The following is a 15,394-nucleotide window of genomic DNA, read 5'->3' as shown; positions in this document are numbered from 1 at the left end:
ACCAGTCTTCTTGTCACAATTGGTAGAGTTCATTTAAATAGCAATTTTTCAATAGGACTGAGGTTGTAACTTTGGGAAGGCCATCCCTGAAGCTTTATGTTAGCCTGCTTTAGCCATTCCAAAACCAGTTTTGATGTGTGTTTGGGATCATCGTCCTGCTGGACAGCCAAGTTTCTACCATCTAGCTGTTAATTTGAGGAGAAGTTGAAGAGTTTCGAGGTAGTTCTCCTTCTTCAATATTCCATCCACAAACAGTCCCAGAGCATGATGCTGCTACCACCATGTTTGACAACTGATACAGTGTTTCAAACAAGCCTCTTGTTATTGCGACCAAATAGCGCCACCTTTGTTGCATCTGACCATAAAATCTTTCTCCAGAAGGCATTTGGCTTGTCCATGTGGCCAGTTGCAAATTTCAATAGTATCTATTTTGGAGCAGGGGCTTCTTTCTTGGTCCACACCCGCTCAGTCCTCAGCAATGTAAAATTCACCTACAAATCATTGATTATTTTGGCAAATATAAACTACCAGTTGTAGCCAATCATGATCACCAATGAGAAGGAAAACCTTAAACACCGCTTATTAAAAATTACGTAAGTTTATGTATATTTATGACCCTATATGGATTAGAGAAAATCTCCAATTAATTCAAACTTGTGCAAACATGTACCACCCTGAAAAAAAGATGTGAAGGGATTTTTGTTTTTTCTGTCTCACTTGTATTTGTCTAGTTTTAGTTTCCTGTGCAGGTGGAGATGTGGACCCGAGCTGTCACCTGTGCTGCATTTGCTAATTATCCAAAGTACTTAGTGCTTGCAGAGGCTGCTGAACTTCACCTGATCGTTTTGCCTCCTGAAGTGAATACGGCTTCTCATGAAAACCCATGTTACAAGTTCCCAATATTCCTTAAAACAGGCTCACCAATTCCTCTGATTTACCCATTTCGCCAAGGAGCTTGATGCCATCACCAGCCGTCATCACCTGCCTGCCCACTCTCTGCCACCATGTTGTTTTACAGGACTTCCACCCACAGACCAGAGGCTCTCTAAATAAGGCATCTTCTTTCTTTCATTCTCTGACAATGTTCGCATTTTGACCTGGGCCTGAAATAACCTTGCTCCTCCTCTCTCACAGATACAGGCTTCATGCTGCCCACTGGTTCACCAAGTTAATTCACTCAATATACAATAAACAGTTAAAAGAAATCATCAAAAGCCTAGATTTACTGCGATATTCATGCCGGCGAGTGTATGTAAACCTCTGACCACAAGTATTTACACCACATACAGTGAAAGTTTACTAATCGTGAACCACATCCAGGACCATATGGGTTGTCGGGCCATGCTGGACACCTCGGTGACATCTCCTGTTCTAACATTCAGAATCAGAATACTTTATTGATCCCTAGAGGAAATTATGTTGGTTACAGTGCTCCAGTACAAACAGTAACATAAACAGACAATACAAGGAGTAAGAAATAGCACAATATATACAATAGATACATTTATAGAGGTCACTTACTAATAAATATCTGAATAGAAAGAAGAGCGTGTGCAGAAAGGGTGTAGCTATTGCAGTATACAGTTTGTTAGGTGGATGAGTTGTACAGGGAGATGGCCACAGGCAAGAATGATTTCCTGTGTCGTTCAGTGGCGCTTTTTGGTAATCTCAGTCTCTCACTGAACGTGCTCCTGTGGCCAGCCAGCACATCACGGAGTGGGTGGGAGGAATTATCCAACATCGTCTTTATCGTGGACAACATTTGCCTCTCCATCACCACCCTAAGAGAGGCCAGCTCTATCCCCACAAAATTGCTGGCCTTGTGGATCAGTTCATTGAGTCTGTTAGCATCAGCAACCCTCAACCTGCCGCCCCGGCTTCCCCATCACAGGAGGAAATGCATTTGGAAGTAACTTCTCGGTGAGTATTGCATCAACGATGCGTCCTAGATTCAAGTCTTAAGGGATGGTGATCATGGAGCTTTCAAACCTGAACAGAGGAGAGTCGGAGCAGATTTAAGGATCTAAAAGGGTATGTGGGTGTTTTGGACTGTGCAAGAGCACTCCAGGAAGAAAAATTCAACCTGACACACACACACACACACACACACACACACACACACACACACACACACACACACACACGCAACAACTCAAGTCCTGACTTAATATAAGAGATGCATGCACCCACCCAGCAGGTCACCCTCCTCTCTGATGAGAATGAGAAAGTTAAGAGAGCTGTTCTACTTCCTTGATGTGATTTCATCACTGCAGCTTGCTGTGTGAGAAATGTTGGCTAACATTTATTTTTTAACCATTTTTTGAATAAATCATGTTTCTATTAAATAATTCTTTAGGACACAAACTCGCAGGATACGGGAATATAACGGGGGTGGATCCCTCAACCCAAGCATCAGACCACCTTTACACTGAAGACCGCAAGTATTACTACTCCTCTGCTTACCTGCTGGAATATACAATCAATAACAACCAGGTAGATGTGTAAGTGTACAGTTATAAGAACTGGGCTAAAAAAATGTCTTCCTTCCTTGTAGGTCCTCTGTTTCTGTGAAAGACGACAATGGGAGCTTCATCGGCAGCCGCAGCATGTCCTTGTGCCGGGTGCCAACTACACCTCTCACACACTATACAGTTCTACCTGAGATAAAGTGTAACTTTGGGAGATTAATGGCTTGCAGCAGTTATTTTAATCTTCTCTTGCTTTTCGAGGGCATAAATTACAACACGCCACTTGTCATACCACCTCTGGGCACGAAACTAAAAACAATTGTGCACGTGCAGGTGGCTGCATCCACCATGACATTGCTGTAAGAACCTTACAGCAACTCTGCAGCCTCTCTTTGTCTGATTTAGACCTGTGTTTATAAAACCTAGAAGTTAATTTACTGAAGTACTGCACTTCAGCACAGCTGTGAAATGCTTTACTTGAGTTATTCAGTTTTATTCTACTTTATACAACATCTACATTTCACAGGGGAACACTGCATTGTTTACCCACGCCATTGCACTTGGCTCACTTTTGTATTTTCAGAGTAATATTTTACTAGGGCAGCTGTAATTCAATATAAAGTGCATAGAATAAAGCATGAATATGGCTTGTGAGCGAAGAAAAGCTTTGAGTGGTAATAAGACCATAAAAGCACAACATTATCATTACACTATTATTATGTTAGACTGAAGTGGAGGGTGCGATTCCTTATAAAAGCCATTGTGTGGCTGGAGGAGCCCATTATAAGTGAAACGTTTTCTCTCTAAACTGCTTTACTTGGATTCATTTAAGTAACCGTTTGAGGGCCAGACATATTTTAGAGGTAAAATAAGAAGAATAAGAGGTAAAACAAATATATGCAGTGACCCGTTGGAGGGAGAGTACCCCTCATGATGGCTGCAAGCAGTCAAAACTACTAAATTGTGCAAATTTTCAGTTCAGTTCAGTTCAGTTCAGTTCAGTTCAGTTCATTTTTATTTCAAACATTTCAAACATGAGCCTTCACAATCATTACAATATATTATTCCATTATTTGTTTGAAAAGGAGTAGGTAGAAGTATTTACTTATTTGTCCCTACCCCCTCACGTTTTACCTCTCATTCATAAATTTTCTTAAATTAAAACAAACAACATATGAAACAAAAGTAAAGCAAAACAAAACAAAACATACATAAATCAAAAACAAGAAATTAGCAATCCCCACCAGGGTATAGTTTCTTTCATATGAAAAAAAACAGAAGGTTTATATTTGCAGATGCACAAATTATGGAAAAACAAACAAACAAAACAAAACAAAACAAAACAAAACAAAACAAAACAAAACAAAACAAAACAAAACAAAACAAAACAAAACAAAACAAAACAACAAAAAAAAACCCCAAAAAAGAACCACAAAACCATTACCAGCAACATTACCGTCCTGGGTTAACCCCGTTTTCTTCATTGTTATACTTATTTAAAATCAAGTTTTTATATTTTACTTTAAACTGTTTTATGTTTTTACTTTCTTTTATTTCTTCTGTTAGACTGTTCCATAATTTAACTCCTGCAATTGAGATAGACATCGTCAAATCATCAAATTTCATTTTGATAGATAAATAAATGTACTGAAATTGTCAGTGCTGGGGTCTCTACTCAAAAAAAGGGGGAAAAAAAGCATTTTATATTACTCGTTACTTTTTTCAAAGTTTATGCTCTACATTAATTACATACCAGAGAAGCTAAATTATTACTCTAACTGCTACATTACTCTTACATTACTGTGTTGGGGTCACCATTCACTCAGCTTGAACATCATTCTGGGTTCTTGGCTAGCTTTTTGTTAGCATGCTGTCTGTGGAGATGCTCAGTGAGAGCTGAAGGTGTGTTAGCCATGTTACGCAGGTGCATCTGTGTGTTGCCATCGCACTTTTATCCTTTCGTGCAGTAAAAATAAAACGAATATCCACATCTCCACTCCTCAAAAGCTGGAGATCACTCAACATTTTTCTCTATTAGAGAAACAAAGTGAAATCAGTTGATTGTAGCGGAAAGACACAGAGAAAGGAAATATATTTGTTTGATTTTTTTCTCTTTCTGTCTGTGCTGCACAAATAACTGAATAACTGAGTCTTTGTAACTTACAGCATTATTGTAACTGTAATGTAATTACTGAATTTAGTGCCGTACTCTAGAACGATAGGAGTTTTCTCTGCACCTTTAGTGGGATTTGGAATACCAAAAGTTTTGTTACTTTGTCAGTAATAGAGTATTTTTTACATTTTTTGCGTCTTAATACTTTATTCAGCTCCGGAGTTAAAATGTTGCTGCCAAGATTTCATAACTAAAGTAAACTAATAATAACTAATAATGAACAACAGCTCACAAGGGATCGCAAAATTACAATTAGCGGAAATGATTCATGCCTTAAATGAAAAAAAAAAGACTTTAAGTTTACATGACTTGAGAGGTACTTTCAGCTGCTCCCTTATTTCCCAGAAGTTCACTACTGCAGATGGATCCATATATTTGGATCCATTTGATTGATTGATTGATTGATTGATTGATTGGTAATTTATTTCAACATGTGAACAATATACAAGTACATTTAGAAAAGAAAGAAAAGAAAAAGAAAAATTATTAATTTACATGTTGAAAGGGAGTGGGAAGAAGTAAACACTTTTTTAATCCCACCCCTTTGCCATAAATTATCAGTTAATATTTAGTCAGCTTCCTTACTGATATAATTTGTAATAAAAACAGTGAACAGATTTCTGATATACTATAAACTATAATATCACATCATGAGTTGTTTTTTTTTTTGTTTTTTTTAAATAGAGACATTTACTTAATTTAAATATTTTCCTTTTCCATTTGGCACACATTTTATACCGGATGCCCTTCCCGATACAAGCATCCCATTTATCTGGTCTGGGAACACTGGGAGTACACTATCTTCTAAGGATAGGGTTGTGTTTCCTTCCAGTCTTAAACCTTGGATCCTTCATGTATAATAATAATAATGGATTGCATTTATATTGCGTTTTTCGGGGCCCTCAAAGCACTTTAGAGTTCCACTATTCATTCACTCTCACATTCACACACTGGTGGAGGCAGCTACAGTTGTAGCCACAGCTGCCCTGGGATAGACTGACAGAAGCGAGGCTGTCATATCGCGCCATCGGCCCATCTGGCCATCACCAGTAGGCAGCAGGTGAAGAGTCTTGCCCAAGGACACAACGACCAAGACTGTCCGAGCCGGGGCTCGAACCGGCAACCTTCCGGTTACAAGACGAACTGCCTTTGAGCCACGATCGCCCTGGTTGTGGTTGTGTTGTGTTGCTCACTACACTCAAAATGTACTACTTATTATTCTCTTCCAGCAAACACATCAAGAGACCTGATTATAAATATGTCTTTGACAATAAACATGCAGAAAAATATATTAGCTATAATGGCAACAGGGCAAAATACAGCACTAATTTGAATACAACTGCAAAACATCATTATTCTGAGTGGTTCAAATCCAGTTACGTGCTAGGATTGCCCAATGCAAGTTAGCCAATCATTTTTTCAGTTTTCATTTTAATGTATGTTAATTCACTCAAAACATACCTCAGCAGGAACCTCTGCTTCTATCCTGCAGCTATTCAGGATTTACTAAGACTTTAACTTAATCTCTTTTAATTGTGCAGTTATCTTTAAGCCTTATTTAGCTGTTATTTTTTTTCAAGCAGAAGCAAAAGGCAAGACTGAAGGATTATTTATATCTTTCTTTTACAGTAAGCATTCAATTTCAGTTTTAGTATAGCCTGTATATAAAACAGGGACGTAGCCACTGTGGAACTCATTGGTGTGTGAAACTGAGTGGATAATTTTTTTCCATCTTGGTGTTTTGATAGTGGACAAGAAATCATTGTTTGGTATGGACTTGTCAATCTGTCATGTAACCAGCGTGAGGCAGGCAGAGAGTGGACAGAATGTAAAACTAAAAACCAGCTTTAAAAAAAAAAAATACAACAAAAGGCAAAATATAAAACCTAAGCGGGACATGAACGGACAGACAGACTGCACCATGAGAGAGAACAGAGGGAGACGCAGACAATATTTACACGGGGGGGTGATTATGGGAAGAGGAGACACATGGGAACACAGCTGAACTGAATCATAACTAACGAGACAGAGGAAGCAAAAATAAAACAGGAAATAACACACACACACACTGAGACTCATACATGTGAATCTGACACTGGGACTGGGGATAAAAAGACATGGAGACACGAGAGACTTTCCTGGAATTCAGTCATGGCTCTAACATAAGAAAATATGCATAAAAATACTTTTTTATTCGCCATACTGTCATGGTTAGTAATTGTCAGCAGGATTAGACATGAGAGTAACAGCTTCAGTTTCAGTAACAGCCGCTAACAGCAACAAAAACAGCATCGCTAACCAGCCGCTCAGGAATCAAAAGCTCAGTATATCACCTCAGTATCACTGTCACTAGAAGGAAATGAGCTTTGTCGACTCATCAACCTCACACTGGACTCCTTTGACAAAGTTTTGCAGCTTTCCCAATAGTAAATTCACTCTGCTCAGGGAAGCAGTGAACTAATAGCCTACTACAGATAACTGTGAAGTGTTTGAGTTTTTTTCAAGTGTTGACATTATTCAAACACTTTAACATATAATGAGTAAAAATAATGTATACTTTACAGTCAGTTTTGGCAGTGGCATAAAGTTTGTTTTCCATGCACTTTTGATTCTTCAGTCTTTATTTGTTGTTTTTACACATTTTTACGACGCGGTGAATAATAATCATGAGGGTTTCATAGGCTTTGATGTCTTTTATTGGCAAATAAAAAAACAAACAAACTTTGTTTCAGCTTCCCAAAACTTTTAGCCACACTATAAGAAACTTGCTGGCTGTCCACGACCATTATGTGGTGGCCCTGAAAGGTCAAACGCACTTCAACACCAGCAAGTACAAAAATGCACAAACAAACACCACAAAAACTCATAAAACGACTCACAAAACACCAGTGTTGGGAAGGTTACTTTTAAAATGTATTCCATTACAGAATACAGAATACATGCCCCAAAATGTATTCTGTAACGTATCCCGTTACGTTACTCAATGAGAGTAACGTATTCTGAATACTTTGGATTACTTAATATATTATCATGCTGTTTACAACTACATGAATGTACTATTGCTGTGATTTATTACTGTTACTGAAGGTCCGCGGCTCCGAACCGTAGTAAAGGGACCTCTGGCTAATACGGTGGGTTCTGTGCAGGCTCGTAGCCAAAAACTAGCTTTACTTTGTTGTCTGGGTCAACTCTGCTTGCGAGAGACAGAGAGAGGCGTTGAAAGGCTGCTCCAACAGAACTTATTGTTTCAGAGGAAAACACGAACACGGTGTACAGTCGAGTCTTAATAGCTTACTTACAGCTGGGCTCGTCAGGCACTCTTCTTGGCTGCAGTGGTTATTATTATATTTACATGCTTCCAGCTCCCGTTTTTGCTCGATGACAGCTCGTACTTTTCCTTTTTCTCCCTCCCTCGCTCACAGACACATAACGTGTATGGCAGTCCATTCTCCCTGCAGCACGGACTACACTGCCTATGATGCTACATTCTTTAGAGCTATACTGGTAGCGTTCTGCCTATTAGCTTAGCACAACAACAACAAAAAGGCCTCTCTCACCCAGGAAACACGCAGAGCGAGAGCGTCACCCTGTAACCATGGCAACCGTAACGCTGCCGCCTGGAACAACAGAACGTAGCTGTCAAACAAAACCCAAACAGTCCTGACCCACGACCAGTGTTGGTCAAGTTACTTGAAAAAAGTAATCAGTAATTAATTACTGATTACTTCCCCAAAAAAGTAATCCCGTTACTTTACTGATTACTTATTTTCAAAAGTAATTAATTACTTAGTTACTTAGTTACTTTTTAAAAACATGATTTACAACCTGAATAGGTGATAAAGTGATAGATCTTTCAGCCCAATTCTACTTTTTCTACATAATCCATCATACAAAATGTAATCAAATGGAAAAGTCTATTTTTAAAACTTGTTTTGTTAGTTTTAATCTTTTAACTTTATGTATCAAGCAAAAATTTAATTATCTGCAACATTCTCTGACTGGAAGAAATTAGTTTAACATTTAAACCTATTTTCTGCACATTCCAGCACATAATAAATATATATATATATATATATATATATATATATATATATATATGTGTGTGTGTGTGTGTGTGTGTTTACACTCACTCTTTCAGATGCAAGTAAAATACAGCAGAAAATAAATAAAGTCAAAGACTAGCGGTCCTTTTGCTCTATTTTCACCTGTAAAGCAGGAGTAGAGTAGGCGGAGGTTTATCCTGGTGCAGGTGTGCCGCAGCGGTCAGTGGAAGGATACCGCAGTTTCTCTGTGAGTTTCTCATTACGTCGTAGCTACTCGGTGCTTGCTTGGAAGTTTAGGGGGTTTTTTTCGCTGTAAAAAGAAGTTTTCTTCCCACGCACAACGGACACTAATGTTTTTGTCACTTTTTATGGAATCAAACTCAAAGTAAGGTCAGTACTTCCACGCTTTAAACGCTGCACGCTCATACTCTCTCCCGCACTCGATATATGATCCATTGTTGATCTGCACACAGCTGTTGTCACGAACGTTGCACTCGCTTACGTCACTGTCATGAGACATTCTCGCAAGAAAATCACGGTTTTAGTAACGCAGTAACGCAGCGTTCCTACGGGAAAGTAACGGTAATCTAATTACCGTTTTTGCAATAGTAATCCCTTACTTTACTCTTTACTTGAAAAAAGTAATCGCATTACAGTAACGCGTTACAAGTAAGTCACTGCCCATCTCTGCCCACGACAATATGAAACAATGAAGTACTGCCGTGTAATCCATTTATTTCAACAAAGTAACTGTATTCTAAATACCACCTTTTTAAACGGTAACTGTAACGCAATACAATTACTCATATTTTGTATTTTAAATACATAACGGTGGTACATGTATTGCGTTACTCCCCAACACTGCAAAACACAAATGAAGAGAGAAAAGCTGCAGAGGTGGCAAGCTAACAGTAAATGGCTAATAGCAATCTGCTTCTTAAAGGTGTCTCAGTCCTTCGCGTGTTTTTGTTTCGTTCTGTTTTTTGTGCTTTTGTAGCATTTTTCTGTTTGCTGGTGTTTTCTTAAGTTGTGGTGCATTTGACCTCTCAGGGCCACCGTACCATCATGGGCTACAGAGGGTTATGGCTTATAGTGATGGGATTTCCGGCTCTTTTTAGAGATCCGACTCTTTCGGCTCGACTCACTAAAAAGAGCCGGCTCTTTCGGCTCCGAACCGGCTCTTTCGGCTCCGAACCGGCTCTTCAGGTTGTTTTGTTGCTTTAATTATTTAATCATTAACAATAATATAAAATTATACAGAAAAGGAATTACTAATGTTAAAAAAAAGTGGTTTTATTTATATATGTTTATATATGGCCCCTAGAGACAAAGCACGTACAAACTCTAAAGCATATACAAACTCCAAAAAGCACATACAAACTCCAAAACACATTTCTAGCGTTTACTGAACTTCCAAAAGAGAGCTACCCAGATCACTTAAATTACACAATTGAAAGCATGTGTGTATTGTTTGTGTATTTATAGACAAGCACTCATATTTATCCAAATAATTAAAAAAAAAAAAGTTCATTTACCTGTTACTACCACACACCAAATCCGGTTGTTGATACTTCCTGGCTTGTGTAGCCACTAGGAAACAAAAGCTCAACACTGCGCCCTAGCATCCTGGAGCACTTCTGTTGTCTTTTGTATGTGATTCTGAGTTTGTACGTGCTTCTGAGTTTTTACGTGTTTTGGAGTTTGTACGTGCTTCTGAGTTTTTACATGTTTTGGAGTTTGTACATGCTTAGGAGTTTGTACGTATTTTGGAGTTTGTACGTGCTTTGTCTCTAAGGGCCACCATAAATATACTTTATTTATTCACTCCACATAAAATGTAATAAATAAATCATATAACACAAAAAACAACTATTTACATTTTAATTTTTTAACTATTTAAACTATTTAAACTATTTATTTTTCAGCTTTTTCCTTTTAAACAAATTTGCAAACCAAAACACAATTAAATATAAATTAAAATATTAAAACAAAAAGAAGATGCACATTCTCTGTCATATGGGCTGCATGATTTCTGAATCCTTTATCATCTGCAACTGAAAATAGTGGATGATTACTATACCTTGTTGTCCCTCGCTTTCTTTCTCTCTGGCTCTATTCCTGTGCTACTGAGAGTGTAAGTAACGCCCCTCCCCCCTCTGCCCAGCGCAAAGTACAGGCCGCGTGCGGAGTTTAGCGGAAAAAAGGGCGAGAGAAAGGGTGAGAGAAAGGGAAAAAAAACTCAGGCTCCCAATAAGGAGCCGGCTCGCGTCGTTCACTTCAAAGAATCGGCTCTAAGAGCCATTTCGTTCGCGAACGACCCATCACTAATGGCTTAGCCTACAAGGGTTCTTCATTCCTTCTGTTGCCTCTAACACTAACTATAATTTATTTATTTTATAGAATAAGACCTGAAACTACAGGTTGAGACCGTGAACTCTTTAGCGGAGTCTTTATGAGGCTTGAAGTGAGTGTTTTTCTACACAGTCGCCTTATTTTTGCATCCAGAGGAGTCTCACCCTGCTGGTTAGCAGATTTATTGGCCTCACCTGTTAGACCCAGAATATACATTTCCATTTTAATGCAATCTGTGGATGTTGGCAATGCATTTTGAAGAAGGTGAATAAGTTGTTTGAAAAAAAAGAAAAGAGTCTCCAATCATTAGACTGTCTGAGGATCTCACCTGTAACCTGGAATCTCTGACCCACTTCTTGTTTGGTACAACGCCTCCATCTCTCCATCTGAAAACATCCTGTGGAACTGGCTCCCCTTTCGTAACTTGAATTTATTTTATTCCTTTAAGATTTGATAATGAGCTGTGTTTCTGAGTCCAGCAGCTACTTAAAAATTTACACATGGCTTCAGGTTTTTTCTTTCTTCTGTGTAATAAGCAAAGCACAGCTACCTAAATCCTAAGGGAGCTGTAGTCTTAATTTTATCTCCCTCCCATTCATTAATACAGTGCCTGTATCTACTTGTGTTAGGTGTAATTGGGGCACTTGCGAGCTTCACCTTTTATTGAAAGGTGCTCCATTGATGAGCTGACTACCACGCTGGAGAATGGAGATATCCAGAAGGCTCTCTTCTACTTCCCAGTGTTCCGCTTCATTGAGCAACAGAATGAGACCATCTCCACCTACTATCTGCACTGCATCACCCGACTCTGTGAGTGCACTTCCTGCAGCACCTTCAAGGTAGGAGGGTAGTGTATGAATTTCAAGCAGAAATCTCCAATTCAGGCCAGATCCCCAGCTCATATCTCCACATATGGTCTGATCCACAGCAATGCCAGAGGAAGAGGCGGAGCCTGAGGAGCACAGGGAGCACAGTGGTCCAGGAGGGCATCGCCGAGCCGTCTGTGCTCACAGTGGCTATAAGAACTGTATGTTTGTCTTTCTTTTTCTGCAGATTTCAGACGGTGCATCTAAAAGCGATCCTCGAATATGCCACAGAGACATGAATAACATTCAGGTGGTAGAGCTCTGTATCATTAAAGGCTCAGTTTGACGTTTTGAGAAATGCTGTTCACCTCCTTGCTCAAAGTTTAATGAGAAGACATACTAGGCTCACCCATTTTTTATGTTGAACTGAGCTAACGATCTGCACATACACTGTGACTGTACAAGTTTAACACTGGTATCGATACTCTGATCCGCCTCCAGCACTGAGCTGGATGCCTGCTGAGGGGCCTAAATGGAGAAAAAATAACAATGACTATAAAACAAAACACAGAAAATCATTCACAGAATTCATTATGAGCAAAGGAGAACAGATAAAAGGTTATAAAACCTATGATAAGGACGAATAGTCTGACTCCTACCTTCAATCAGTGTTTCGCTTTTGGCAAATGTGTAGTTTGAAACGTGGCAAAAAAAGAATAGAAGCTCATTACACCTTTATGATATTTCTTCTGGTTTCCCTTTTCTCCTGTAATTTAATTTTTCTTTCCAATATTTTGATAATTATAGTATTGTGTCTCTCATAATGAAATATTGATGTTTCCCGTCTTTCTTGCAGCCATTCTTTCCAAAGAAGAGGCTAAGTGTGTTATGTATTAACTCGACACCAATGAGAGCAGCTATTCACAAAGTTTTTTACTAATTAGATTCCTCCAGAAATGAAAGGACTTTCTTATCTGCAGCGAGTCATATCATCGTCTCTTGTCTGCTGAAATAAAAGCGCCCCACAATGGTGTCCCTCTCATTTGTGCACAGCGCTGTCTGGTGGACGGTCTGATGGAAAGGGCGCATCTTTTGCCCTGGGAATGGTCGCTGCTCTACTCACTGTGGCACGGCTGGCAGCCATTTTGATGGTGGCATCTTTTTTTTTTTTTTTTTATTGAAAATTGAAGCGGCTGAGCTAGCAGCAGCACATAATATTGATGAACAGAGGTCAGTGCAGGGTAAACGACATGATGAGTTTGACAGGGTGACATTCACATACGAGTGGAGGTGTGTAATGTATATATGTAAGACTTAATCAAAGTGATTGATTGGAGCACTCGCTCAATCCTTCAGAGTATTTCGAGCTATGAAAGGTGAAGTCTGAGTAATTGTCAAAAGACAGAAAGAAGCCCAGCTGTCATCATTTTTGTGAAACATATTTGTTTGAGAAAGAGGGTGGAGCATTAATGCAATATTGTTTGGTTTCCAGAGGCTTTAAGTTAAACTACCCAACTACTACTAAACTGGTCGTTAACACAAATGTCTAATCAGCCAATAGCAACAGCAACTTATGTAGACATCATCAAGATGACCTGCTCAAGTTTAAGGCTAGCAGCAGAAGGAGGAAGAAAGGTGAGCGATTTTGAATGTGCCATGGTTGTTGGCACCAGACGGATTGATCCAATATTTGAGGAGAATGACCCGACTGCTTCAAACTGATAGGAAGGTACAGTAACTCAAACAGCTCGTTATAACCAGGATGTGCAAAAGAGCATCTCTGAATGTAGAAAATGTCAAACCTCGAAGCAGATGGGCTGCAGCAGCAGAAGACCACACCTCGTGGCACTCCTGTCAGCTGAGAACAGGAAACTGAGGCTACAATTCACATGAGGTCAGAGGACTGAAAACATGTTTCCAAGTCTGATTAGTTTTATTTCTGCTGTGACATTCAGATGGCAGGATCAGAATTTGGCCTAAAGATCATAAAAACTTAGATTCGTCCTGCCTTGCTTCAACGCCTGTGGCTGCTGGTGGTGTAATGATGTGGGGGATATTTTCTTGGCACACTCTGGAACTCTTAGTACCAACTGAGCATCGTTTAAACGCCATCCCTTCATGACCGCAGTGTGCCCGTCTTCTGGTGGCTGCTTTCTGCACCCTGCAGGATAATGTGTCATCTCACAGAGCTCAAATCATGTCAAACTGGTTTCCTGAACATGACACTGAGTTCACTGTACTCGAATGGCTAGTCCCAATCCGGTAGAGCAACTTTGGGACACGGTGGAACTGGAGATTTGCATCATGAATATGCTGCCGACACATCTGCACCAACTGTGTGATGCTATCATGTTAATATGGACCAAAATATCTGAGGAATGTTTCCAGTACTTTATCGAATCTATGAGATAAGGAATTAAGGCAGATCTAAAAGCAACCCAGTACTGGCAAGGTATACAGCGAGTATATCTTCAGCACACAGACATTTCTTGGCAACAAAGTGAATAAACATATTTTTCCATAATGTGAGAGGGTCCCTCTAATATTTATCTGGCATTGCAAAAAAACAGAAAAGGCGGCTATAAGTTAGCATTGCTACATTCCCGTCTCACATTTAATTTGCCTTACTGTCAACATGCAAATGATCTTTGATTTAAACACTCGGCTTCCTGTTTATTTGGCGAGCAGTTCATAAATAAAAGTCTACATCTGTGCATGACTCTGGAACACGGACGACACGCAGTGAACTGCACATGATGTATTTTTAATAATCTTCTCATTCCAAACCTGCGTGTGATGGTTTTACACTCAGCATAGATTCGCTCACGCAAGCCAGCTCTGATGCGCTGCTAAATAAGTACAACGTTACATTCCAGACTACAAGGGATAATTAAATGATAAAAGTATCACACAAAAAGAGAAGAAGTGGACATATATGGTTATTTATCAGCTGTTTCTATGGTGTATTCCTGAAAAAAAAAAAAATTAGTTATACTTGCAATACAGTATCTTCAGAATGTGATTTGTTACTGATGTGTATATTTGAGTCCATTTTCCATGCATGGATTATTACTATTAAAGCTCACAGTGTTATCAGAGGCATACGATAGAAGTGCTGTGTTAGACTGCGTCTTACGGTCTGCATGAAACAATTCCTGACATACAAGAAGGCTTTGGATGTCTTGAGTTCAAGGAAATGAAAAAGATTAATACATTAAACTGAGTAAAACTGGCACACATATTTCTGTGCTGTTTTATAACTGGAGGCATGTGGATCGTACACAAGAAACGAATCCCAGTATTTGAAATTTATGCTTTCAGGAATTTCCCTCGGTCTAACGTTTGATGTGCACAGAAGATAAAATAAAGTTTGTTTTGAGGTTTGCAGGGTGATGCTTTTGTAATGGTCCACCACTAGAGGGTGTCTAATCACCATTTTCTTTTCTAATCTCTTTTTTTGTAAGGCTCTACTGTTTACTTGTCAACAGTGCCTTTAATTAATACATTTTAAGCACAGGAATATCCTGGATAGAGGATTTAGATCGGATTAGC

General features: G+C 39.2%; 1 protein-coding gene across 1 annotated transcript; it reads left to right on the top strand.

The window, feature by feature from the left end:
- The first annotated feature begins 1,056 nt into the window (after positions 1–1,056).
- LOC146503480 (beta-tectorin) lies at positions 1,057–14,660 on the top strand. Its single transcript, XM_085131210.1, is given in 7 exon segments — positions 1,057–1,376; positions 1,702–1,920; positions 2,328–2,507; positions 2,555–2,621; positions 2,730–2,827; positions 11,671–11,875; positions 11,965–14,660. Coding segments are annotated over 7 exon segments (1,086 nt in total). The 5' UTR covers positions 1,057–1,236; the 3' UTR covers positions 12,142–14,660.
- The last annotated feature ends 734 nt before the right edge of the window (positions 14,661–15,394 follow it).

The sequence above is a fragment of the Neolamprologus multifasciatus genome, chromosome 14 (assembly GCF_963576455.1).
Source record: "Neolamprologus multifasciatus chromosome 14, fNeoMul1.2, whole genome shotgun sequence".
Lineage (NCBI taxonomy): Eukaryota > Metazoa > Chordata > Actinopteri > Cichliformes > Cichlidae > Neolamprologus > Neolamprologus multifasciatus.
Note: the sequence above shows the minus strand (reverse complement) of the source record. Positions and strands in the feature narration are given on the sequence as shown.